Source organism: Myripristis murdjan, chromosome 13, assembly GCF_902150065.1.
Source record: "Myripristis murdjan chromosome 13, fMyrMur1.1, whole genome shotgun sequence".
NCBI classification, from domain to species: Eukaryota; Metazoa; Chordata; class Actinopteri; order Holocentriformes; family Holocentridae; genus Myripristis; species Myripristis murdjan.
In genome coordinates this window covers 23,032,583-23,059,627 of record NC_043992.1, presented here as the reverse complement: position 1 = coordinate 23,059,627, position 27,045 = coordinate 23,032,583, and the positions used below count along the sequence as shown (strand labels likewise).

General features: G+C 40.1%; 1 protein-coding gene across 1 annotated transcript; it reads left to right on the top strand.

The window, feature by feature from the left end:
* The first annotated feature begins 430 nt into the window (after nucleotides 1–430).
* cul3b (cullin 3b) lies at nucleotides 431–27,012 on the top strand. The gene is made up of 16 exons (XM_030067148.1): nucleotides 431–493; nucleotides 8,301–8,498; nucleotides 15,045–15,158; nucleotides 16,619–16,779; nucleotides 18,394–18,508; nucleotides 19,005–19,233; nucleotides 19,763–19,908; nucleotides 20,447–20,623; nucleotides 21,047–21,217; nucleotides 21,904–22,011; nucleotides 22,693–22,817; nucleotides 22,916–23,012; nucleotides 23,533–23,667; nucleotides 23,974–24,160; nucleotides 24,638–24,783; nucleotides 25,748–27,012. The coding sequence occupies exons 1-16, from the start codon at nucleotides 431–433 to the stop codon at nucleotides 25,877–25,879; spliced, it is 2,304 nt and encodes a 767-aa protein (XP_029923008.1). The 3' UTR covers nucleotides 25,880–27,012.
* Nucleotides 27,013–27,045: the final 33 nt, after the last annotated feature.

Here is a 27,045-nt window from a genome sequence, read left to right as displayed (position 1 = left end):
AGATGTGCAAAACCTAATAAGTAAACTTTTAGTGCATCCTAAATCAAGTAGCATATTAAGTCCATAACCTTGTGTTCTCTGTTACATATATATCATCAGCTAATCCCACAGCTCTAGATGATATTTCAATGACTGTAATAATTATCATGAAAAATTGCTTTTGACAACTTGCTCCAAATTATCGATTTCTCGCGCGAGTTGAAGTGCGTGAGCTCTGCGCAATGAGAACTGCAGGTAGTCCGCCATTGCTGTGTGAACAACTATCGGATTTGGCATTTGGCTGTCAACAATAAACTTGAGTGCAGGGACGCGGACCTGCCAGGGAAGGTCGAGTGAAAGCCCCGTCGGCTGCTCCACAACCAGTAGACGTCCCCGTCCCTTTCCGGAGAAGACTTTCATGTGAAAACCGAGCACACGGACGAGATAAACCATGTCCAATCTCAGCAAAGGCGGCACCAAGAAGGACACCAAGATGAGGATACGGGCCTTTCCTGTGAGTACAGCCCGCGGTAGGCGCTGTGTCGGCCCGGCAGGCGGTGACTCGATCACCGTGGTCTGGGCTGCTCGCTAGCTACATGCTAACAGGCTAGCCAGCTGAGTAGCAGATAGCTGTGGCCTGACTATTCGTAAACAAACTGCAGTAGTCAAATTTCCTGTTGATACGACTCTTCACTAACTAACTGACTGATTGGTTAATTAGCTGTCCTGTTGTGTGTTTAACCCAATATGGTGTTATTTTTTCAGTTTCATTGCTTTAATCCTCACAACTCGCCTAGCTAGCAAATTGGCTTTGTCGACAGGCTCAGTGGCAGGCTAGCCAGGGTTAGCACTGGCTCCTGACACTTGTTGTTTTGACTGCTTTTGGCTGTTGTGGCCAAATGAATCTCACCTTTGTGTTTGAGCCGTAAATGTAGGCTTCCTGGCATTGGTGCAGTGAAATACCAGCTACGTTTCTTACTGCCTGCGAGAAACTGCAGCAACGTCTTTGGTAGCTGGATGCTAACGTGGATTGAGCTAGCTAACCCAGTTTTAGTTTGTATTAAGAGCTGTAGGGGTAAAAACTGCGTGCAGCTTTCTTTCTGTGAGTATTGCACTGCTCATAATGAGATTCAGGGTTCTTTTCCCCATCCACCTGTCACTTCCTTTGTCTGCCAGTCATTAAAGGACCTCATTTAGATGAACTGACCTCATTCCACGTTAAATGAAATTTCAGTGTCCTTGTAATTGGATGAATATGATTGCACGTTTCCCAGATATTTGCCTGATCCCTCATCTGCTTCAAATGGATTTCAAGTTCCCCATCGTGGCCAGGGAATAGAAAGTCTCAGCCACAAACCTGCTGTTAATTTGGAAGGGACTTAATGTGAGCCCACTGAATGTGGCCCAGCCCTGACAGAGAAATTGACGTTAAAGCAGCATCTTGACATGCATGTGTTTGGGCTTGTCTGCTTAGAATGAGCACACACTGTTCCTCTCCACTAGGGGTGACACACATCAATAAGGCACAATTTTCTCTTTTGGCTCCCATTTCTTTGCCTGGCCTTTGCTTTTGGAAAGCCTATAAGAATGCTAAGAGGAGTTGCTGAAGCTTTGCAAGAGGGGGTTTGAACAATGTGCCAAGGACTCTCATTATCAGTCCAGCTTTGGATGGTTGAAGTGGTAATGCTTTACTGCAGCTCACAAAGGAACAAAACTAACTTTTTACTGATTGCCCAATTATTACATAATTGTTTTAATCAGCAAAAGTCAGATAAAACAAAGAGAATTTCACCTACAACATGGCACCAAATTTAAACTGCCAGCTTTTGGCTGGCGTAAGCATACACTAGTCACTGTATGTTTCCAACTGTGCAAGTGCATAATGAAGAATTAATAGTTTGTGGTAGTCTTGTACTGTACTTGAGTCTAATCTTACACCAAAGATATGCATTGTTGGCAGTTACCGCAGTAGAGTGTCCCAAAAGGATAACAACAACTTCACATGTACGTGATTGTTCCTTAAACTCTTAAACAAGACAAGTGTCCTACATACAGGCTGATAGGGTATTGATATTGGCTTATATCTCTTCAACCTTACATTTTAGACATTCCACTGATGCTCTTATCACTAAGAGCTTAAAGCGGCTAACAGTGATTGAGCAGGTAGGGGTTCCTTGTCTTCCCCAAGGACAGTTCACTTGTCGCTGTTGATGGAGAAGATGGCTGGTGCAGCAATCAAATGTCCGACCTCTTGGTCAGGGGATGGCCTCTCTGCCTACTAGCCCACTAATTGAGACTTGTTTCACAAATTGAATGTGAGAGTCAATAGAGGAGAAATCACTTTCAAAGCACGCGTGTAAGGTTTGCAAATGCTCTGCCCCATTCACTGATAGCAGTGTAGAATCAGAAATGGCTAATGCTTGTGCAAGGCCATATAGCTCCCACATTCAACCCCGTGGGTGCTGACAATCAGTTGCATTTTGATGCCGTTAATTCATACTTGGTTATTATCATTTTCTTTCCCTAAATGATGCATACTGCAGGATTTTGTGCCAGTTTTGCTTCAATTAAGCTGTTGTACAGAGTTTCAAAAACAGTGAAAATCTCATTATATAATTATTGTGGGAGCCTGTTTCTGTGTTTGCAATATAGAACATTTGTTTGAGGCAGCAGCGCCATAAGAAAAGAATGGTTAGCACATGCTGTTTTCCGTCTGTGAACTGGTAAATTTTGAAAACAAATTTCAGACCAGGAACTTTGACTTAAAATGATCAATCAGCACAGTTTATTTTTTGCAGTGTCATTACTTTCATGAAATCTACACAATTTGTGGGTAAAATGTTCTCTCTGAATCTGACAGAATGAGGAAAGAAGGGATTTATTTGCATAAATAGGCTAATCATGGATAATAGGGCTGTACAATATGTATATCGTTTCAGCATTGACATTGCGATGTACACATGTGTAATAGTCACATTTTAGGATATGCAATGTCAGGTAAGGCAAATTAACTCAAAAATACCATCCATCAACATTTTGCTGCTATATACAATGGGAAAACTCTCAAGGTTCTCATTTTCTGTGACTTATCTTCTAGAAAAGTCCATTTGATTTTAAATAATTTAGTTTGATGTAAGCGTTCTTCGATACACAGAGTTCATTGCTAGTAACACACTAGCTCTGCATGCACAGCCATCAGTTCTCTATGTGCTCTGGTGACAGGGAGCACTTGATCAGTTTATCAAACAACCAAAGCAAGCCCACTAGTCACCGCTCACAACCTGAAAATGAGCGCTGCCTGCTTTGGTTGTTTGATAAACTGATCAAGTGTACCCCTTCACCAGAGCACATAGTGAACTTGTCACTGTGTATCCAGAGCCTGAATGTCACCTGTTTGTAAACATGCACACAACGTGGCCACTGTCACAGATAACGTCGCCTGGAAGCTAGAGGCAGGCGTTCAGGGACGCAAGGCCGCTTTAGAGTGTGTGTACTCCCGTTATTAGCGGCACCTCGTCTCAGTGCTCGTTAAAAGTTACTGTCACAGGGCTGGTCCGTACTCTAATTCAAGAAATGCTAAACACACACACACACACAAAATTTGCAGTATCTGGATCTATCTGTACTTACCTCTTGCCGGCGTACAGATAAATCTGATTGTTGCCTGTGTTTGAGAGTTTTACCATCCTCAGCCATGCCGGGAGGCATTTTTATCTTCCACCATGCACATTAAGCATACATTTGAACATCATTAGAAATGGTAGAAAACATGTCAGTAACACAACAGGCACATACCGTATTTCCCCAATTAATCGCCTGGGCGTTTAATAAGCAAAATCAACTTGGACCCCAGGCGTTTAAAAGAACCAGGCGGCTATTCGCTGCAGGCCTTTATTAATTTCTGCACAGACCTGCACCAGGCCATTATTCGGGTGGGCGTTTAATACGCAAAATGGGTGCAGACCCCAGACGTTTATAAGAACCAGGCGGCTATTTGCGGCCGGGCGATTCATTGGTAAAATACGGTAAGTTGATTTGTAAAGTTTATTAAGAAACATGTAGTTTTCCCCAAACACCTCTCCACTTGTCCACTCTGGTGTCAGAGTCACATAAGTGAAACCCAAGTGGGGTTAGGGTTAGGAGTCAAGCTGATTTCTGGAGGGATGGAAGAGGGCCGAACTAATTGTGGCAGCAGTAGCAGGGGGTTTGTTTCGTTAGAAGAGGGTAGACTCTTTAAGTACCAAAATGATGAAAATTATGATTGTTAACAGTATATATGTGTTTGTGTGTACATGAGTATCACACTGCATGTATCTGATAAAATGTTTTGGATTTTTTCATATCACAATATTTTTTCCAATATTGTGCAGCCCTAATAGATACTCATATTTTACAATTTAAATTCTGCAGTAAGCAATCATATAATTCAGTAATATTGAAGTGTTTGCACATTCAAAAGTCGTGGCGGGTCACTCATAACGGAAGCACTTGATATACCACCACGGGACTCTGAGGGAGTTTATAATACAGCAGGGTGCACCCATGTCACCAAAATGAACAGTCCAGAGCAGGCATGTCCAGAAGGAATCAAAAAGAAAAACTACAAAAGTCATCTTTGGAAAAAACATAGCTGCATTTTAAAAAGAAAACAAAATACAGTGATGTAGCACATGCTGTGCATTTATATTTTGAGCTGCATTGTTTATTTTTTTAGAGTTCAAATTTTGTAAAATAAAGGATCCCTACAAGTACAGTAGTAAGACAGTGACAAACAAGACTTTGTACTTCAGTAGGAAACACTACACAGAAAAAAGTGAAAAGATGCGTTAAGGTGCAAAAGGGCTCTTAAACCTTTTCATTTTTCTTGACACACAGACACATAATCACAGTTGGTAATTATGAATCAATTTATCCAAGTAATCAGCAATTTTTGCCATAATAATACAGCCCTAATTTTAGTATTACTGTGTGACTGCTGTTGTTGCTGTTATGGCAATGGTGGTTTGAGGGGAATTTGAGCGTGTACTGAGGAAGAGGAGCAGGTTTGAATGGGTGAGCATTATAATGGACACATATTGTTGTTCATGGAAAGTGTGGACATTAATCGTTTTTTTTTTTTTGTTTGTTTTTTTTCTGGAAAAACAGCATTCCAAACTGCTAGCTTGCAGATATGATCTGGTTTTCATCTTTGATTCTTCCATCAAAGATGAAACAACTTCATCACACCTCAGCTCTGTATGTTTACTGAACACAGTTTTAATCAATATCATTCAGCACAGTAAATGTTTATTTTGGAGACATCAGTGCTGAGTTACTTCCTCAACAAAGGTACTGAGGATGCAAGAACTGAACAGAGAAGTGTACAGGGGATACAGATTTGTTGTTTTGTGCAGTAAGAAAGTTTTGTCACAGACTTATTGTTGATATTTTTTCCAGATTGGCCCCCTTTTTTAGATTGTCCGTGGCATGTCTGGCATGGTCAAAACAGAGATCCAGTCACCATGGTTGTGTATTGAACAAGAAATCGATTATAGAAAAACCTATGGACTAAAAATTAAACCATTACAGAAATACATAGCCTACACTGCCTCTATTTCGTGAAATACCCTCTCCCAGAAAATCTCAAAACTCAATGCACAATGTTTAGCTTTTTATGGTACTTCTTCAGGTTTTTTCCCCATGTTTAAATTATTGCTGAGATTTTATAGACTGACAGTTTTACTGTAGTCTCTGTCTACACTATTATTGTGATAAATGTATTACATTGGGTATGGAGAGTGCTGGTATAGAGAGAGGAGTGGCTATCAAATCAGTGTGATGCTAGACTTAAAACTAAAAATGTAACTGACTAAAACATAAAAATTTACATTTCCCCGGGGACTGTTTTCTGGTAGCAGGACCGTTTCCGTCTACCTTCCGTAAATATTGTAGTGGAAGGAATGGCAAATAATGGCTGGATAAAAGGTAGAAAAAAAATGATGCCAGGGTTGTAAAATACCACTGCTTGCATTGGGAAAAGATTAGCAGAAATGTGAAGTATGTACATTTTGTAGATATTATGCTAAACATGCAGAATCACTTGTATTGTCCTTTTTAAAGAGTTTTTGCGAATCATTGCATTTTATGAATGTGACTGACTGTTAGAATTTTAATTTTCTAAACTAAATCCTAGCCTACTTTGTGATCTGTCTAAATTGCATCCATTTAAAAGTTAAGAACTTTGTTACCCATCAGCAGAAAAAGTAAATCAGAGAGAGGTAACAGAAAAACACAGCTGAAAATGAACTAAGTTAAATCAGAGGTAATCTGCATTTCTTCACCAGTGGCATAGCATTGTTTCCATGGGAAAATTATGAATCATGTTTTCAGGGACTTGGCTGCATTTTGCCACCGGCACTGACTGAACCTGAGGAAAAGAATGTAGCACCACCAGAAACAACAAGGAGTGACAGCAACGAGTGCACTCAGCAGAAACTCTTGGACCTGTTTTATTACCTGTGATTTTTGAAGGGGGTCATTTGAGCACTCACACCAAATTCTAGCAGAATATTTTATATTTTAGAGGGGGTCAATGGTAGAATAGCACACACCAGATCCTGTTGTTCCCTGTGAAAATTACTTACAGATGTCATCTTTTTTCCTCTTGTCACATCAGTTTTGGCTCTACATAGATGTAGTAACTGTCTTGGTATGCATTATGCTTTGTGTATGGTTTCCCCCACTGTTTCTCCACCGGATGTGATTGTCTCCATATGATGACCTGTAAACTAGACTATAATTATCTCAGTGGCCCAGTGCTTTCATATGTAGCGATGCTGGGGAGACAAAATGCTCAGTGAAGAGTGCTGCATGTTAAATTTCTCCTCTTAAATTAAAATGCCGTCCAAGGGAAGCACTTTATGCTTATTCCTTTTAGCTCTTAACTGTGTCATCATGTTGTGACTTTGATGAAATAAAGAAACCTAGGCCTAAGTGCTTGTAAAAGTCAAAATGTTTCATAGCAATAAAGCAGACAGTGAAGATGTAGGAATTAAAGGAGGGACTGAGGGGTTAAGATGCTGGCAGAATTTTGGTCACAGTTACAATGCAGTGCCTTTTTCAACTGTAACATAGTAACTTTTTATTATTAGTAGGGTTACAATAAGATAATCTTAATTGAAGTCTTCAGTGCTCCCCGTCCATAGGCAGTGGTGTAAAACCTTCCCACCACTAAATCTGGGCAGTTTATGCAGAACATCATAAAATAATTTAAAATTATTGGCATAAAATTTCTATCATGCCTTTAAAGCTACAGCTGCTGACCATCCCGTAAAATACTGAATCATCACAAGGTTGTATGTAACGCCGTATCTAGGTTGTGTCACAAAAGCGTCACGCTCCTGAGACTGAAGCAACGGTCTATACCGGTTCTGTTATTGTGCACATTTCAAAGTGTAAATTGAGCAACAAGGAAGCAGCATATCTTTCTATGCCATGTAGAGTTCTTTGCTTTAGTCTACACCTGTCTGCATGTGTGGACGGTTGAGCTTCTTCATGCTTCTCAGCAGTGGCCATTGGCCGGCTGTGCAGTGTGTGTATGTGTTTGTACATTATGTAATGTTTTATATGACTTTGAGTAAAGGTGCTATTATCTCTAGATAGCACCATTTCCTTTTAATATTATATCAGTGGTGATGATATACTTTTCCCAGCTCTGCACCCAGTATTGACACAGTCAGCAGCACAGTGTATAGTGGGGTGTCTCCTCTCTCCTCACCCCTCCTGTCCTCATTATCTCCTTTATTATCAGCTTACTACCAGCAAATACATAGTACTGTATTTTTTAGTTAAACCCATAAAGTCTGAGATAATGAATAGCCCATGGGTTGCAGAATGTAGATAAATACATTAAGAAAGTGGCGTTTCAGTGGGTATCAACTGTGTTTACACACGCATTAGACCAACAACTTTGCCACCCACCACTAAAAAATTTCAAGGGAAAACACTGTATGTGATAGAGCAGATTGGTCTTAAAGATTGTGTTTGTCACAGTCAACTAGCCAGATATTCCACACCCCTATCCTCTGGCCCACTTTTCCAATGGAAAACAAAATCACTGGACTAAATGTGCAGTGACATAGGAGACAGTTTGCATTTGGAGGCTAATTTTCATTGGTGTTCTTTTCTGTTGCTTGATATTGCATCATCTACCTCCATTTATGAGTCCAGTAAAAAGGAATGACCTGAGAGAGGATGTTAGGGGACTGCATTCCCCATGTTATTAACAAATAACCAGAGGTGAGATGGTCATCTTATTAAGCTCAACTGTGTGCCTGTTACAGATGACAATGGATGAGAAGTATGTCAACAACATCTGGGACCTTCTGAAGAATGCCATCCAGGAGATCCAGAGGAAGAACAACAGCGGGCTGAGCTTCGAGGAGCTGTACAGGAATGCCTACACCATGGTGCTCCACAAGCACGGCGAGAAGCTCTACACGGGCCTGCGGGAGGTCGTCACTGAGCATCTTATAAACAAAGTAAGGCTGACACAGATGGTGAAAATGAAGCATACAACCTGCACACATTGCTCCAAAATGACTTGTATTAATCAGAGGATGTTTCGGGTCAGGTCTCCAAGGTGGTTCCACTGAATGCACATAGTAGACCAAGACAGAGGCAGCACATTAGTGAAGTAAGGGTAGCACTAGACTACACCAATAGAGGTTTTTTTTTGTTTTGTTTTGTTTTGTTTTTTTGTGTCCCCTTGGTGGATAAATATAGTGATGTTCTGATAACAATACTGAACATTTTATGACAAACATTACTTTGAATAACCAGTGTAGGTTTGGACCGCTCGTTTGGTGCCATTGCACAAAATACCTGAAGTAATCCTTGATGTCCCTCTTTTTCCCACCATTTCTGAAACACAGCCAAAATAGGGGGAAAAAAATCAAGACAGCTTGCATCTGTTTCTCAAGCCTTTTGTTTGTAGATACACGTCTTGGCTAAAAGTGTCCTTAAAAATACAAAATTTTAGCACAGTGTCAGCATCCCTAGATTAAAAGCTAATTTTACAGACCAGGCCAGGGACATTCACTCTTTGACACAGTTAATCAAGTAAATCCACATTGCTCTATTGTTTTTATCATGGCTAATAGCTTTGAATCCAGCAACTCAAGAGCAATTTGGGGAGCTGTCCTTGTATTTTTGCAACACACCTTTGGGCTCAGGCTATTGCTTCAAGTGCTCAAGTACAGTTGCACCAAATCAACAGAGGCACTTGACAGCACTGAAAGAGACAATTATACCTCTTCAACAATGCAAGGAAAGTTTTGGCTGAAATTCTACATCAGTCAAGTAAAGCCGGTGAAAGGCAGTATAAGGACTTATTGTTATAGAAGCACTTGAATTAACAAATGAAGCTTGGCAAGACAGGGTGCTATGGCATAGGATAGGTACAGGGTTAAATATATTTTGATGAGTTTTTTTTTTCTCCTCAATATTTTTAGTTTAATGGGCATAACAGAATACGCTGACTGAGGTGGGTAAGCACCTAAGAATAGCTAGCTTGAATAGACACCTGGTGAACCCGTGTCTCCTTTCCTAGCAGCAGTTCTGATCTCTACAGTGACATTTTCTCAAGGAGCACACAACGTTCCCAGCTGGAAAGCTTCACACATACTAAAATTTGGAAAATGGGCAGTGAACATACTATCCCATCCCTGCTTTTTATTTCAGTTTGCACATGTGCCTTTTTTCTCACTTTGACATGAATTTATTTTATAAGAAAGCCATTCACCATAAAACACAGCAGTGGCTTTTATGATGTGTCGTATAAACCTTTGATAACTTTTAGTTTGAAAAAAGTGATATATTGTTAGGCTTGCATGATAGGGTTACAGTATTTTTAGAAAATGTTGCAACTTGCATGGCAACAGTAATTTATGATACCTGTAATAATACGTAGTAGATGATAAAGATCCTGCACACTGTAGCTCCCATTCAGAAAAAAATTTATTAAGACAAGTGCAACACAGTGACGTTTCAAGCCAAAATGCTCTTCCTCAGACCATGATGATGCACAAGTGTATCATCATGGCATTTTGGCTCGAAACGTCACGTGATTGCACTTGTCTTAATAAATTTTTTTCTGAATGGGAGCTACAGTGTGCAGGATCTTTATCATCTACTATGGACTATTGTGTTGACTCCAGCACCTGGCCAAAGTGTTTTTTGGAAGTGCGCACCTCATCTTTTCTCTGACCTATAATAATACCAAATTTTTCTGAGCCATAAAAGCTAAATGTGATTTGAAGTCACGTTATTGCCGTCACGTCACCAGTTTTCATTTCTGTGAAAACATCAATAAACCTACAGCAACCATCTGTGCTCCTTTCAACTAACAGTGGAGATTGTCATAACACACCAAAAAGTGTTCATCTAGTGATACACTTTATTAATCTGGCCAAACACTCAGCATCAAGTGATGACACATTACTTGCAAAATGAATGAAATCCTTTGCCTCTAGTTTTTTGTGTATTAACAGTGTGTTTGTCTGCTCTGTTATTCAGGTCTGTAATAGATTTTAAAAAATGCATATATATATTTACTTAACCTTTACGTTAGATAATCCTGTTGAGATCTAGAATATCTTCCACAAATGAGACTTGGCCAAGGCAGCAGTAGCACATTACTTTACAGATGGAGCAGCAAGCTAACTTTTTTTTGTCCATCTGCCACAGTGGCTACTCAGCGTGAGGAAACTGAACACTCACTTTCACATTTTCACTAGTTTGTCAGCTGACTACATTTTTAGAACAGAAGAAAACACTGACATTACAGTTGATTTGCTGTAAAAGTTTGTGGGTGAGCAGAAGAACCAGGCTTGTTAATTTCCCACCCTGATAAGAACAATAAATAATAATTCATAATCAGTACTGTATTTGTCAGTCAAAGAGAACAGGGGAAGGTAGGGTGTGCAGTAGTCAATCAAAACTGAATCAGATCAACTGATTAAATTATAGGATTAAATTGAGACTGATTGTTTGACAACCCCTGTTGCAACAGAAGTCGTTGTAAGTCTCCTATTAAGCCTGTGACTGCTGAAAACTTAAAGGACCATACCAGTGGTTTTGCCTGTTTAGCATAATATCTACAAAATGTACTCATTGTCACAGTCATTCTCACAGTCATTTTAGAGCTTCAGGATCATTTTTACTACCTTTTTATCCAGCCATCAGGCAATCCAGCTTCCATTCATTCCACTACAATGTGAAAATTAACTTTGAGACTTTTCTTGGAGCATTTCTACAGCATTCCATCACCGTTATGGCTCATTCACACAGAATCTGGCAGTCCAGCAGAAATGCACTACCCCCATTTATTTGAATGGGATCACCAACAGAGTGCTGCAGGTTCATCTGACGAAAAACACACAGTGGCCGTCCAGTGAGAAGTTTAGCCAGATTCAACTTTTGCTGGAATGCAACCTGATGTCACACTCTGATGACCAGTCTCGTAAGCCAGCAATCAGAAGGAGCAGGCAGACAGTGGGCAGACGGGCCACGTAGTGACACACCCACACTGCCGCACAACGCTGCGGCAGATCACTGGAGGGTTGGATTCTGAATGCTGCCCTGGGGGTGTAACAGTGTATCATGTCACGATACTAGTGATGAAAATGTGGTGATGTGCTGATGAAATTTGGCGTAGTGAAGCAGTTTCTCTGCTAGAAAATTGTCTCCAGCAAAACATTTGTTTTACACAGTGAATTATCAGCTCCGTGGTTTATGAATGGCGACGACTTGTTAACCTACAGCAGCAAAACATTATAAGGTGGGTGTAGGGCTGTGTGATATGACCTAAATCTCATATCCCGATATGCGTCATTTTGTATCCCAATAACGACATATATCACGATTTAGCACATTTTCAGTAAATTACATGAATAAATCGTTTATATAAAAAGACCACATGGAGAGGCCTATTTCTTATTACATTTTGGAATATATGCTTGACAAGTAAAAGTTACTTATCAACTAACTATTATAGTTTTTATTTTTTTTCTTCTTTTACTGGGGAATTTGGAATGTTTGTTCAAATTCTCAATTCAACAGTAAACAAAATAAAAAAAACATTAAAATATGATAATGATGATAAGGATAATGATGGAAGGAGTCTTGTCGGCGATCCGTAAATGCTTCCTGATGTTGGCACTTGTTTTTTTCCCAGGCAACAATAGTGCCATGATTGCACCATATGGAGCGACACTTCCTCAGTCGGTTAACTAGACTATTTATCTTTCTGTCAATCCGCCACAGGTGTGTGTGGCTCCCGCAGAGGCTGCCGCTGGAGTTCCCTGCTCCTCTCAAGAACTGTAACTACATATAGGGCGATGGGCAACGGAGGTCCGCTAGAGTTTTGCGCGACCTCCGTGTTTGGTGCTTGTTGATGAGGGCAACATGATGCCGGTTTTCATGTCTCATCAACCAGCTGGAACTGATGAGGTTTGCGTATCTGTTCTGATGTTGCCAGCTCATGCCCAAATTCTGTAGACTGCAAGGTGTCACTAAATACACAGTAAGAAATAAATGAACACATTACTTTGGAGTGGACATTTTGTTTCAGTGGATGCAGCCATGACTTCTGCTGAGTTTTCAGTGAGCTTCATTAGCGCAGTTAATAAAATGACACTGCTGTCCCGTGTTAAGTGCGACGATCAGGACAAACGTTAACACCGCTGGAGACCGTTACCGCAAAGCTACCGCTACACTTCCACACATGATTTAACCAAAGCTCTGTTAGTATGTCTGTTATGCAGTTAGGTTTTGTTGCCTACGCTCGTGTGGGGTGCAGAAGAATGCTAAGCATCATCCAAATTACAGAAAATGATGACATTTTTCTACCATTACACACTATATATCGCCATATCACAAAGCCCTAGGTTTTCAGATTTGAAAATCAGATTTTGATGATGTGTTACGAAATGTTTAGTACCCCTGCATGATTCTCAAAATGGGCTGTTGCAATGTCAAATGTGGGTCATTTGTAGTAATCGAGCCAAACATTCAAAATCACTGGTATGGTTATTGAAGTGAACCTTTCAAAACAAAGGCAATACCAGAAAACATGAGTACCTCCCATTCCTGAACAACCTCTTGAGAGTGAGTGGGAGTAAAATGAAATTACAAAGATGGAAATTTTCTTTCAGAGGGAGTTGTTCAAGTATTGGTTAATGGGAGATTATGGTTATTTGGCAAATAGCATCCTGCTTAAGGGTGTGGCGTCTTGAGGAGTAATTGTGCAAGGTGGAAAGTCTAAGTATCCTGCTCACTATCCTTCCACAAATCGTTTTTTTGATTACATGTTAGAGAGAAGTCAGTGCATTATAATTCCAGCTTATTTGGAGTGAACCACAGCAAGTGCTGCAGTAGAAATTATGGTGAATCTGATTATTACGAGCATCCTAGTAAGAAAACAACAAGCACAAGGGACAGTAATGTAATCTTGGAACTGTCAGTTTAATATGTGTGAAAACGCCCACTAATGTGTTGGAGAAAGCTATCAATGAATAATTTTGTTAAGTTTTAAATCTGTAGTGGATGCTCTTGCAGAGCTCATGGAGTACAGACACCCAAGAGGCAATATCTCAGCTGTAGGCCACAATTGAACACCAGCCAGGCGGTGTTACAGCTTTATTAAATGCACATTCTCGAGTTGGCACTTGCTCTTCCTAAATCAACAGTTGAGGGAAATGTCAACATGGATCAAATGAAGGAAAAGAGAATTGACACCTCAGTGTGTTTATATCCAATGACAAAGATCTACATCTAGCTTATGTGGAAAGACGGTGGTGGTTATGTTTGATTATTTGGATTCATTTTACTATTATTCCAAATAAACTTACCTCAGTTTCACCCAGACAGAAGTAGTAGTCACAGTTGCATTGACATGACTGAATGATACTCAGATTTAATAGTTTATATTATGCACAAGAATATCACTGAAGCTATTCAGATGCAACAGTTAAGCTACTTGTTTTTGTTGTGATAGATGGTGTTAGATTAGCTGTCAGTGAGAGATATTTGGTGACCTGAGGCCTGTTGAACCATGACACAGTTCAGTTTGACATTTGGGGCTGAATTTGCCTTTGAGCACTGACCAGGGGTCTGTGCTTGTTTTTACTTTACATAATGGAAAATAAACACAATCCACTCCCTCATAAATTTAACCTTTTGTCTAAACTGGTATAATGTCTCCCTCTGAATATCTTTTAACAAGGTATTATTTAAGTAAGCGTCTCATTTAGCAAACTTAGTTTAATATACTTACCATTTATTATAACAAATCAGCAGCACTCATTGAATTCTGGAGGGAATCCTAGATAATTGGAAATTTTTAGAAGAGAATCCCAGATAAGCATGAAAGTACCACCATTCTGCTATAGCCTTAGGCAACAAAAGTAGCTGACTGTCTTTCTTTGAAAACAAATTTTAGTTATCTTGCAAACCGCAAGTGTCCATGTCTTTGAGTCTGCTTAATCATTTCACAAGGTAAATAAAGCATTCCCCAAGTGCATTCCCCAAACTATATTTTGAAGGCTCATTTAGATTCATGCACACGTTTGCTTCCTTTCCACACCTTGATGTCTGGCCTGCATGGGGAGAAGGAGTGAGTCAGTCTCACAGTAGGAACAGAGGTGATAATGCATCATGTCTGTCCAGAGGGAGAAAAAGGGGAGGCCAGTGTGCCCTTTAGAATCATACTCCACAGGGACATTAGGTTTACAGTGCTGAGTCACACTGCAGCATGAGTATTATCAAGCTATTGTCTGCCTGGATAGCAGAGAGTAGGTACTAAAAGAAAAAGGGGAAGAGGAATGACTATAAAAGACTGCGAGAAATCACAGATAAACTTCAAATCTCAGCTTGTTTTGAGACATTTTGCCCTCTAATGTTGTTTGTTAATGTGTACTTGTTAATGTGTTTTTGTAGACAGACATTCCATTGCCTGTAAAGCCTGAGAAGCGTTTCTCTAATATAACCACCATGTGTTTGTCTGTCTCTGTCTGTCTCCCCCAAAGGTACGAGAAGATGTTCTAAACTCCCTAAACAACAACTTCCTCCAAACTCTGAATCAGGCTTGGAATGACCATCAGACAGCTATGGTGATGATTAGAGACATTCTGATGTACATGGTGAGTGGCAGATGTTCCCTGAGACAATTTTAGAGGAGAATGCATTCAGACAGCCACCAAGTCTTTTCATTAAAATAAATAAAAAGGAAACGCCTTTCAGTGTGTCTGGCCATTCTCAACATGACAGGTCAGTTACTAGGGGGTGTAGTGAGGAGAATGCCAGATTCATCCATTAATACTAATTATAAACAGCTAGTTCCTACCCTGATTACAAGGGGATAACTTTATGGTCTGGAGAAAGTACTCAAATTAAGTTATTAGGTTTGGCTAACATTGGCTTGGCGATGGGGCTACACAGCATTTTAAAATTTAGGTTAGACTGGGCACTATAGAGCCAGGGACATGGTGACCAGCCATCAACAAAAGGTGTGGCTCACAAACCTAGAGTGATACCTTTTAGTGTCTATTTTGTATGTGTCGGAAATACACTACTGATGGCCATAAATTCATCATATTAGCAAAGAAACATATGCATTTGATGATCAGCCTACTTCAGTCTTCACTATTACTGTTAATATGTGTACAGACGCACAGGACAGTGGGATAATGAACATTGTATCTGGTTCTGAAATGTAACTTTCCAAAAAAGTCAAGTATAATTCAGTTGTCACTGAAATTAGTAAGAATAGATATTTCTCAAACATTAAGGTAGCTGTTTGAATAAATAGATTATATTTATGATAGGCACTGGCAGGGTCTGCACTGTAATTAACATGCAGTAATTACAGCACCATACTGCATTAACATGTGGTCCAGCGGTTAGGTTGATTCAAGGAACTTAAATATTTCATAATTGATTTAATTTTATGCAGTTTAAATACAGATTCAACCTAAACCCTCCTGAGATGGGGACATAAAAAAGCATATTAATTAGGGATTGGTTATAATTTTCAGTCACAAAATTAAAAAAAAAAAAAAAAAATCTAATGGGTGATGAGAATATTGTCTTTTCTTAGACAAAAAATGCCTTGTTTTTTCCAGGAGCCTGGCAGTAACACAAGAGTTCATGTTCTTGCATTATTTTGGCACGTTCAGTTCGGCTCACTTTTGCACAAGGGCACTATAACATTTGCCACAGCACTATGACATGTGCTAGCTAGTTGCTACTGTACAAATAGAAGAAACATGTAAAATCTACTGTAACAGTCAAAAACTTCTGTGTGGAACCTCTTTGAAAATATAAACAAAAAGACGGTGTCCATTCACAGATAAACAGTCAATGGCTGGCCTTGTCATCAGATGAGGTAAATTTGATGATAGACATGCAGAGCAATTAACAATCATCATCACAAAGATTTTTGCGAGACATGCTTCCAGTCAGTTTTGCTGAAGACAAGGGGTTTTGGGGAAGAGGTGGTTAATAGATCAAAGGCCACTGAGGATGGTAAGAAGAAAATTTTCACTGTCGTCCATTTTAAATCTAAACATAAATTCTCCTTTTCCTTGTGTTCGGCCTGCAGGACCGGGTGTACGTACAGCAGAACAATGTAGAGAATGTCTACAACTTGGGTCTCATCATCTTCAGGGATCAGGTGGTTCGCTATGGCTGCATCAGAGATCACCTCCGACAGACCCTGCTGGACATGATCGCACGCGAGAGGAAGGGCGAGGTGGTGGACAGGTAGCCTGACAACCACAGATAGGCGTACAACCACCTAATTTATCACTGGTCGATACCCACAATAGAAATATTAAAGGAGGCTGACCTAAACTTTATTTTTACAGAGAAGACAGCAAGACAGTAAATTTCAACTCTCCATTAATTGGGGAAATAACTGGAATTCCCATCCTCTGTATTTATTAAATGAGGCAGGGAAAATAGTAGCTCATCTGTCACCAGAGCTGAACAGTAAATGCAGGATTGTGGCATAATGCAGTGCTGTAAAATACATCTGGTACCGTGATATCTATCTGGATGGTCACCGAAATAATGCCTTTCACATTTTATTTGCATAAAAATTCAAAAGTTCAAAAGTTAAGTTGCAGCCACACCCGGTGCCAAATGGCAATCCAGACACATTGATTTGAATTTCTAATTCTGTTAGTGTCCATCCAGGCTGTGTGGTTAGACTGCTTAGAGCCCTGCCAGGAGAAATACTGTGAAAGTCTTGCTGAGGCAAAAACAGAAAATGGGTCTAGTTTTTGGAAGTCAGACAAGGGCCTTTCGCATCAAAGAAAGGATAAGCATCAGCCACTAACAACATGGTCAGGATATAACTCATTTCTGTTGGGCCCTGCAGAAGTCCCAAGCAATTCACTGCTTGCACATTAATTCTGACGCCTTGGAAAATGAAGCAGCACTACTATTACAAAGAAATTCAACCTATAGCTTTGCTTTGAGAGTGACAATTTGGATATAAATGGCTTTTTTTGAGCAGTTTGCCTGTGGTAACATTTTGGAAACTTGATAATTGTGTAGTGCAAGACAACAGATCCTGTGATCTGCACAACTTAGATACATTTTTAATTTTTGTGATCTTATATCAAATTTGTCTAAATTGTAGAATAGCTGCCAGCTGCCAGAAGAATACTTTAGTGAGAGTTCATGATACGGCAGGGCGATAGGCCTAAAAATAAAGTCTCTGATATTTTCACACCAAACTCAATTATGATTCTCATTGATTTATCTGGCAAATTTTGCCAATGAAACAAGCAAATGCAGTGGCCTGCAGCTGAGATATTGCCTCTTGGGTGTCTGTACTCCATGAGCTCTGCAAGAGCATCCACTACAGATTTAAAAATTTTGTCTTAAAATTGTCTAAAAACAAGTTACTTCTGAGGTGATCATGTCTTATTTTAAGTGTAATGAGATATTTTGACTCAAAATAAGACATTTTGACTTGAAACAAGACAAATATTCTTGGTACGATTTTGAGTTTTCGCAGTGTATAAGACCACAAGTCACACCTGGCAAGAGAAAAGACTTGGAGGGAAAACAGGATAAACGGATTGGGTTTAGATGGTAGAGAATGTAGAGACATAAAGGACAGAGATAATGAGGACAAGGGAAAAGAAGACTGGAAACAAATGAAAAGATAAGAGACAGAACTAAAGGAGGGAAGCGTAACAGTTTGATAGTATGTCGGGGTTTTAAGAAAAACAACCCCAAAAGCTGTGTTTTGTGTCACATTTGACAAGCAAGTGGGCCTCAGATGTATTTTGATTCTTTTGACATTTGCCTGAATTTTCAATAAGGAAATGCCTTAATCCTTTGCCTGCTTCCCGTCTCCACCAGAGGGGCCATCAGGAACGCCTGCCAAATGTTAATGATTCTCGGCCTCGAAGGGAGATCCGTCTATGAAGAGGACTTCGAGGCACCGTTCTTAGAAATGTCTGCGGAATTTTTCCAGGTTTGTGGGACAATGTCACTCATGACTTAGTTATATTTAATACAAGTGCACCCCCAAGACACATGCTTGCGACCATTCCTACCTTTAGGAATAAATCTATTCCAATAATATACATCCCAAAAAAAGAGACAGCAGAGTGAGTAGCTCTTTCCGAATACGAGAGTAGAATTGTGGGAGTAGTGAGAAAACATGTTGCTATGGTGATAGGATTCATAGTTCAGGTTAAAATTTAACAGTTGTAAAACTTTTGGTTAGTAAGCAGATACCTCTCAATAAGCAGACATGGTTTGTAGAAGGTGTTTTTCGCATGTGGTGAGCATCAGTGAAGTTTGATCTCTGATATCTATCTGTCAGAAACCACCTGTGTGACCTACAGCCTTAAGGTCAAGATATTTAATGGGTCAAATGATTTTTTAGAGTTAACTGTCATTTAAAGACTTTGGGGAAACTTTCTATTGTTCAGAGCTCGTAAGTATCCCTCTTTTCTCCATGCCAGATGGAGAGCCAAAAGTTCCTGGCAGAGAACAGTGCCAGTGTGTACATAAAGAAGGTGGAGGCCAGGATCAATGAGGAGATTGAGCGGGTGATGCACTGCCTGGACAAATCCACAGAGGAGCCCATCGTCAAGGTAGTGGAGAGGGAGCTCATCTCCAAACACATGAAGACCATAGTGGAAATGGAGAACTCGGGTCTTGTCCACATGCTCAAGAATGGAAAGACAGAGGGTCAGTGCTCAGTCTTTTGTTGCCTTTGTTTGATTTTCTTTCACACTTCCTGCATTTGTAGCCATCTTACAGTGAACATTTTGTTCCTGCTAAGCATCTGGTTCAGTTAAACGGTGAAGGAGAAATGCACACAAGCTACAGTGAAAATACATGCATCACTCCACCCAGTGGAGACACAGAGGTCCCCATCAATCTTAAATAAACCTTATAACTTCATATACAAGAAAAGAAAAGGTATTTTTCTCTCCCTTGTGTCTCAACCAGTGTTATTAAGGGATGCCATTTTGATGGTTAGATTACAGTGATAAACACAAACTGCCATATCCTCAAGAATGACAAGTGTCTTTGAAAGGTATTCCCAGAGGTATTTCAAATGACTCTGTCAAGTCGAATTAAAAAATGCAACACATTTTTCACAAATTAATTTCTTCTTAAGCTGAACTTGGTTGCTCAGTCATTGTCAGTACATGTTCCTAGGTGTTTAATTAGTATTTGTGCTTGTGTGCATGTGTGTGTGCTCTGTCGACAGATTTGGCATGCATGTATAAGCTGTTCAGCAGGGTGCCCAACGGGCTGAAGACCATGTGTGAGTGTATGAGCTCATATCTAAGGGAGCAAGGCAAGGCACTTGTGTCGGAGGAGGGAGAAGGAAAGAACCCTGTAGATTACATTCAGGTAAGAAGATCATCATGCCAAAGCCACTGCCACACTGTGTCCTTACAGTGAAGCAACAGTCAGGGCTGACTTGATCATTGCACTCCTTGGAAAAGAGAAAATCTTCTTAGGTGGCTTCATTGTGTACCACAAAGCATATAAAAAATTTCAGCAATAAAAGAAGTGGATGAAACGATCCCACCCCTCCACTCTTCCCATCCCTAACTGATATCCCATTGTCTTATACTTTTGAATGATTCCTCCCTGTTACATCCTGCCCCAGTATCCTGTTTCAACAGGAAATACATTAAATGAACGGAGCAAGTTGCTCACAAAATGCAATTATATTGACTCTAAGGCATTTTTTCAGTAGGTGATGCATAACTCATAAATAACACTAGAGGGCAACAAGCACAAGAAATTCATGTAGAGCATAGTACAATTCATGTTTTTGTTTTGCATTTTCCAATAATATGTGCACTCTTGCTCTTCTTTCTTCCTGTTCTTTTTGCTCTCTCCTTCCCTTGTGCTCTCTTATCCCTGTTGTCCCTGTCTGAAGGGTCTGCTGGACCTGAAGTCGCGTTTTGACCGCTTCCTCCAGGAGTCCTTTAATAACGACCGGCTCTTCAAGCAGACTATTGCTGGTGACTTTGAGTACTTCCTTAACCTCAACTCCCGCTCACCTGAGTACCTCTCACTCTTCATTGATGACAAACTGAAGAAAGGAGTGAAAGGGGTGAGCGCTGTGACAGACACATCTCTTCATTTTGGGATACATTGTATATATTTTATTATTCATTGAGGCTTTGTCACCACAAGCTGACCAGTTCTTTCTCTAATTTATTTTGTCATTATGTTCTTTAAAATTTCATGATTGGGATGTATCTTTTCAAGTCTCAGATTTTACCACATAAGCTGTCATCCCATAAGGTTTTCTTCTTGTATTACAACTGTCCTTGCCATTCTTTGTTGTGGAGGGTGGTTACTATCTGATAGTTTGACGTTTAATTTGCCCCAGTGGCTGGTTCTGTATCAAAGGTTGTCATAGGAAGACGAGGGAGTTATTGCCTATCAAGGTTTTGTGTATGTAATGTACTGTGTGTTCTGCTCATTTGATTTATGTAACTCTACCCTCTGTTTTGTTTTTATATTTTTGCAGCTGACAGAGCAGGAGGTGGAGTCTATACTGGACAAGGCCATGGTGCTGTTTCGCTTCATGCAGGAGAAGGATGTGTTCGAGAGGTACTACAAGCAGCACTTGGCCCGCAGGCTGCTCACCAACAAGAGCGTCTCTGATGACTCTGAGAAGAACATGATCTCCAAGCTCAAGGTGAGGAGGAGCATAACATTAACCACAAACATGGATTAAGGAAAGCCTGTTCCTAGAATAACAGTCAGGATTTCTGTTGAATAAATTATTTAGTGTTGGACTTGGCTCCTTCCATTTCTGTGAAATAAGACCTCAACATACAGTTTCCAATCTTGTGGTGAGAAAGAGGAGTACACATAAAGCAAACATTTTGTTTGTATTAAAGGGGTTTCTGTATTTCCTGTGTTTTCAAGCACCCCATTCCATGTAAAAGCTAAAATAACTACAGTAGTTTTCTATGCATCACAGCTCACAGTTAAAAAGTTTTATTCAATGTTGAGAAACTCTGTGAGACTTTCTAAATGGCTGCACAAAGCCATATGTTAAGCATTTAAGATTTATTCCATGCACGAAAAAAGTTGAGGATACGAGGTAATACAAGCAGGAATTGAAATTTAACACTAGCCACCAGCCAAAAGCAAATAATTAGTAAGTCTGTCAAGTCTTCCAGCCACTTTGGCCCTCAGCCAGTCTGTTTTCAATTAGTCTTTTCCATCCTCCTGGCAGCTATGTAATTGAATTTCTACTGGCTGCTGTAACCAACTGACAAAAGTTGGTTTCATGTCCTGAAGATGAGGTTTGACGTACCTTAATTTACCCTTGATTAGCCATGTGTAATCCTGTTTCTTCTGCTTCATGTTACTCAGACTGAGTGCGGCTGTCAGTTCACCTCTAAACTGGAGGGAATGTTCCGAGACATGAGCATCTCCAACACCACCATGGACGAGTTTAGACAACATCTACAGACAACTGGGGTGAGGAGACACTTTACATAACAGCTCATGCTGTCTCAATAATTAGCAAGGTTGTTGATCTATAATAAAATATGTGGCTGCATGACTGCCGGATGATTCCTTTGTTGCACAAAATAAATGTGATCATGTGACATGCTACCCATATCTTGTCAATAAATGGTGTTGGTTTCATGCTTGTGCTGTGCTGCCACATGATTTTTTTTACCAGATCCTTTCCACAATCAAATACCTTGAATTGTATTTTGTTGAATGGAGTGGTAGATTCATTTATGTTTATTATTTTTTTAATTGTCTGGTATAACACAGAATAATTAGTCAACCAGATAAACATTATATCCTAAATATTAGTAGTAGTAAGGAATTGCACCATTGTTAGTGCATCTCCACCCTTTTAGCCATAGCTTTGCCTCCTGACTGAAGTGGACTTAATAGGTAAACTTAATAAAGGAGCTTGACTTTAAATGGATGCATCCAATTGGTCCATTTTCATGGAAATAGCTGATGCTTTCATTATCTTTGTATACTCTACAAGCTAATTTCTATCTATTTCTAACTTAATTGCAAGTTTATAAAGTAGCCCAGAAGTGAGCTGCAGGGTTTAATTAAATCAGCATGTTGTAAAGTGTTTAATCAGTGGTGCACTGGAGTGCTCTTGTGCTGATGTATGTTGATCAATGTCAGGTGTCACTGGGAGGGGTTGATCTGACCGTGAGAGTCCTGACCACAGGGTACTGGCCAACACAGTCAGCGACACCCAAGTGCAACATACCCCCTTCACCCCGACATGCATTTGAGGTCTTCAGAAGGTTAGTCAGTTCTGCATTTTTCTGTGTAGATATTTTTTGTGGGTAAATTGTCTGTAATTAGAGTGAAACGGTTCGTGACTTCCCTCTGTTGTGTCTAGGTTTTACCTTGCCAAGCACAGTGGCAGGCAGCTCACACTGCAGCACCATATGGGCTCTGCAGACCTCAACGCCACCTTCTACGGTCCCATTAAGAAGGTTTGTGCCACATTATAGAAGACTATCAGGACATTTCATCTTTAAAATATGATGATTTTGAAATTAACTTTTGAAATATGATTTTTTTTGGCTGCCATAAAACTGTTTCTGTTTTACAAGCATTTACTGTTGTTTACCTTAGCCAGGAACAAATTCTATTGTCACATGAGCAAAATTGGAGGTTATTTTGGAGCAGCATTCTCCTTTAAGCTATGTAGCAGTTTCTTCTATATAGCATTACTATATGGCATTTCTCATATCTGTTTTATGAAGTTGATAAGGTTATATTTAAAGATTCATTATTAGCCTTTACACACTGAAGCTGTGATGCTGCAAGGCATTTAAAATGGAAATAACTAATAACATTAAACAGTAATAACTAAGTCATAGTTTGCTATCATATTATAATCTTCATGATAACAGCATAGCAGTGGCCAACAAAAAATAATAATAATTCAGGCCTGCTCTCATGTTGTAATAGGGGTTCATGAATTAAGTTTTTGTCCTGGAATTTTCACAGGAGGATGGTTCGGAGGTCGGGGTGGGGGGAGCCCAGGTGACAGGATCCAACACCAGGAAGCACATCTTGCAAGTTTCAACCTTCCAGATGACCATACTCATGCTCTTCAACAACAGAGAGAAGTCCACCTTTGAGGTACAGAACAGTTCATACAGTTCATTTTCTTGATGCCCCATCAGTGCAGTTTGTTACATCTCTCAGTGTCACAGTGGTCACAGTTTTGTTCCACAATACCAGGGTTTCTCCCACTGTATTACAAGCCTGGCAGGCCACATGGCTTATAGTACCACACTATGCACAGTCTCTTTTGTTACTAAAATCCATTTCTGAGATCCAGTCCAGCTTAGAAGCTCATTTAATGATTTATCACCAAATACATGTACTGGATTAGACTATATTTGCCATTACCATGACCTGAACTTTGAGCTCTCCACTGTTTAGGAGATCCAGCAGGAGACGGACATCCCAGAGAGGGAGCTGGTGCGAGCACTGCAGTCACTGGCCTGCGGGAAGCCGACTCAGAGAGTTCTCACCAAAGAGCCCAAGTCCAAGGAGATTGAGAATGGCCATGTGTTTACAGTGAATGACCAGTTTACCTCCAAACTGCACCGTGTTAAGATCCAGACAGGTGAATAAAATCATCTAGGGCTGTTAAGTGTACAGTGTTTTCCAAATTGAAAGAAAGGGGCTGCCTTTGTGGTGGTGGTTGTGATACTGTACTCCTATATCCTATGTTGAACTTTGTCTCTTGCTCCTGTTTGGAATATGTCTACTCAGCTGTAATGTTGCAGTAACCATGACAGTCGTCAGGTTAACAGGTGTACCAAGACTTTTTTGGCAAATGAAGGTCCTTGCTCAATATTCCTTTGTATCGTGAAAGGATTGGAAGCATTTTCACCTCTATTCACTAGTTAGTGCACTATGGTGAGACTCTTGAAAGAATCATCCTGCCAAACAGAGAGGATATTCCTTTTGTCACACTGCATTCTTCAGCAGCACATTTTAGAATCCAGCCCATGTATTGTTGATAGTATTGTCGAGGACTTGGAGTATGATATCGCTATTGTCTGTAACATGTTTTATCTTTGTTTTTTGCACCTCCCAGTGGCTGCTAAACAGGGGGAGTCGGACCCAGAGAGAAAGGAGACACGGCAGAAAGTGGATGATGACAGGAAGCATGAGATTGAAGCTGCTATAGTCCGCATCATGAAGTCCAGAAAGAAGATGCAGCACAACGTACTAGTAGCAGAGGTCAGTCAGCACGCCTGGTTCTGCCTACCCAAATCACACATTTAGTTTCACCTCAAGACCCAGATTTATCATAACATAATGTTAATGCACACCTAAATAGAGAGTTACATTATCTTTACACTGACTCTGAAATGTGTATTTGGAGAAAGATTGTTTTTCCCTGTGCAAGTGAAATAACACATAATAAACTGCTGATCACTGTTCTGGAGACCCATTCAAAGATTAACCTCGTATAGCCAGTTGACCTCACAAGATGACTTTCATTTGACTTGCAAAACCATCTGAGAGTGCCTCAGCCAGAGGGTTATTGGATGCCACCAAATGGCTGGAACAGTCAGCGACCTCTGAGAAACTCTGACCTTAATGTAGGTCATGATGACGGCAAGCAGCAACAGTGTGCCAGTCTCCAAAACACAAACAGCAGGACTACAGTGTAGATTATCCTTACAAAAACAACAAGAATCATTTACCCACATGCCAATGTGATTGCTTGATTTATCCATCAGAATTGCTGCACATTCGTTTAATTTTGGCATCTTCACACTGTGTCATGGTTTATTTTTTATTCTGCTTGGATGAGTTAGCTAATGCTAGATGGTTGATCCATTTACCTGCTGTATATTTTGTAATTGCCCATTGCTGCTGCCCCAGTTCTAACATGGTTCACATGATGTGAACAGTGGAAACAAAATCTGTGTGGCTGTGCAAAGTTAATCAGAGACTATCATGGGGCCTCAGGGTCCTCACCAGTAACAGTGCTGAGGACACGAAACAAAAATATTCTAAGACAGTTCCTTGCTAAAAACACCTACTGAAAGAAGTAGAGCATGAAATAAGCCCAGTTTATAGAGTGTGGAAGAAGCAGATGATGACCATGATAGTTAAGGATGAGAGATGATCAGGTAAAGAAACGCTGTAGGCTGTACTGAGTCTCTTCCTGTTTGCTCTCTCTCTCTCTCTCCAGGTCACCCAGCAGTTGAGAGCACGATTCCTCCCTAGTCCTGTAGTCATCAAGAAGCGCATTGAAGGACTCATTGAGAGAGAATATTTGGCACGAACACCAGAGGACCGCAAAGTGTACACTTACGTAGCATAAAACAAGTGAATTCAGTGAAAACCTAACACCACGTCAAGAGAAACTGAGAGCCTTTTTTTGGACTGCTATGCGTTTGAAATGAACTTGGAAGCGCTTTCATCATTGAGTCTGGGAAACACTGGGAAGCTTAACTTTTCTTCCATAAAAATGTGTTTAAAAAGAAATCATTCAAAAGACGGGGAAGTTTTCTAGCAATATTAGATTTCTTCTGCTGAGAGTATGTGAGAAAATGGAATGGATGGGATCTAGCTTTGTTACTGATTCATGTTTCTCATGTGGCCTTTGGAGAGAATTGGTTGAGCCTGTTTGCCACTTAATTGCATTTTCTTCTAAACAACAGGAAAGAGGAACGAGTTAACAAAATAAGAGACATGTTACTAAGCAAATGAGTGGCTACACAGAGACCAAGAATACGTATGAATTCGCTCCCCTGTTTTAAATGTTGATGTAAATGTGTTATGTTTGTGTTTTGTGGCACCATGATGGCTGTACAGGTTGTCAGACACATTTGGCCTCTTCCTCCCGAAGGGTTTTAAAATCAGAGGACAAAGTGTTAACTGGTACAGACCTGGTTTGCAATGGCAGTGAAATACATTTTCAGTACTTGGAAAAACATGAGTGCTTAATTCGTCTTATGTTGCAAATATTATGTCTGTTTTTGAAGTTTTTTTTTTAGTGATATAAATCAAGTGCACCTCACATAGGTCAAATATTTGATGCAATATTCACATACGTATTTTGCCCAGGTCTGTACTAGTGGTTGGAGAGATCAAGAGCTGTATCTTCACAGCATGCTTTTGTTTAAAGGATCAATCAGGGGAACAAGTCACATAAAGCTCTATAAATGGTGTACGGTCTCATGTCACCTTTTTCTGTTCTGGCCTTCTGTATTGGATTGAAAACAGCCAAGAAAATACTTCTCCTCTCTTTGAATGGAAGGTTCCTGGCAATGCAGGTTTCAAAGAGGATTTTTTTCATTCTCAACTGCATTTGGAGTGGATGGAGCCAATCTAGCACCATGTTCTAATGTGTACAAATTGTAAAATAATTGTTATTGTACTCACTGCTAAGGTGGATTGTACAGGGCCTTGTTTTCATCATATTAAATGTAGAATAAAGAAAATCAAGGGGTGCTTTTTATGTCCTCTTTCATGAGAAAGCCTTAG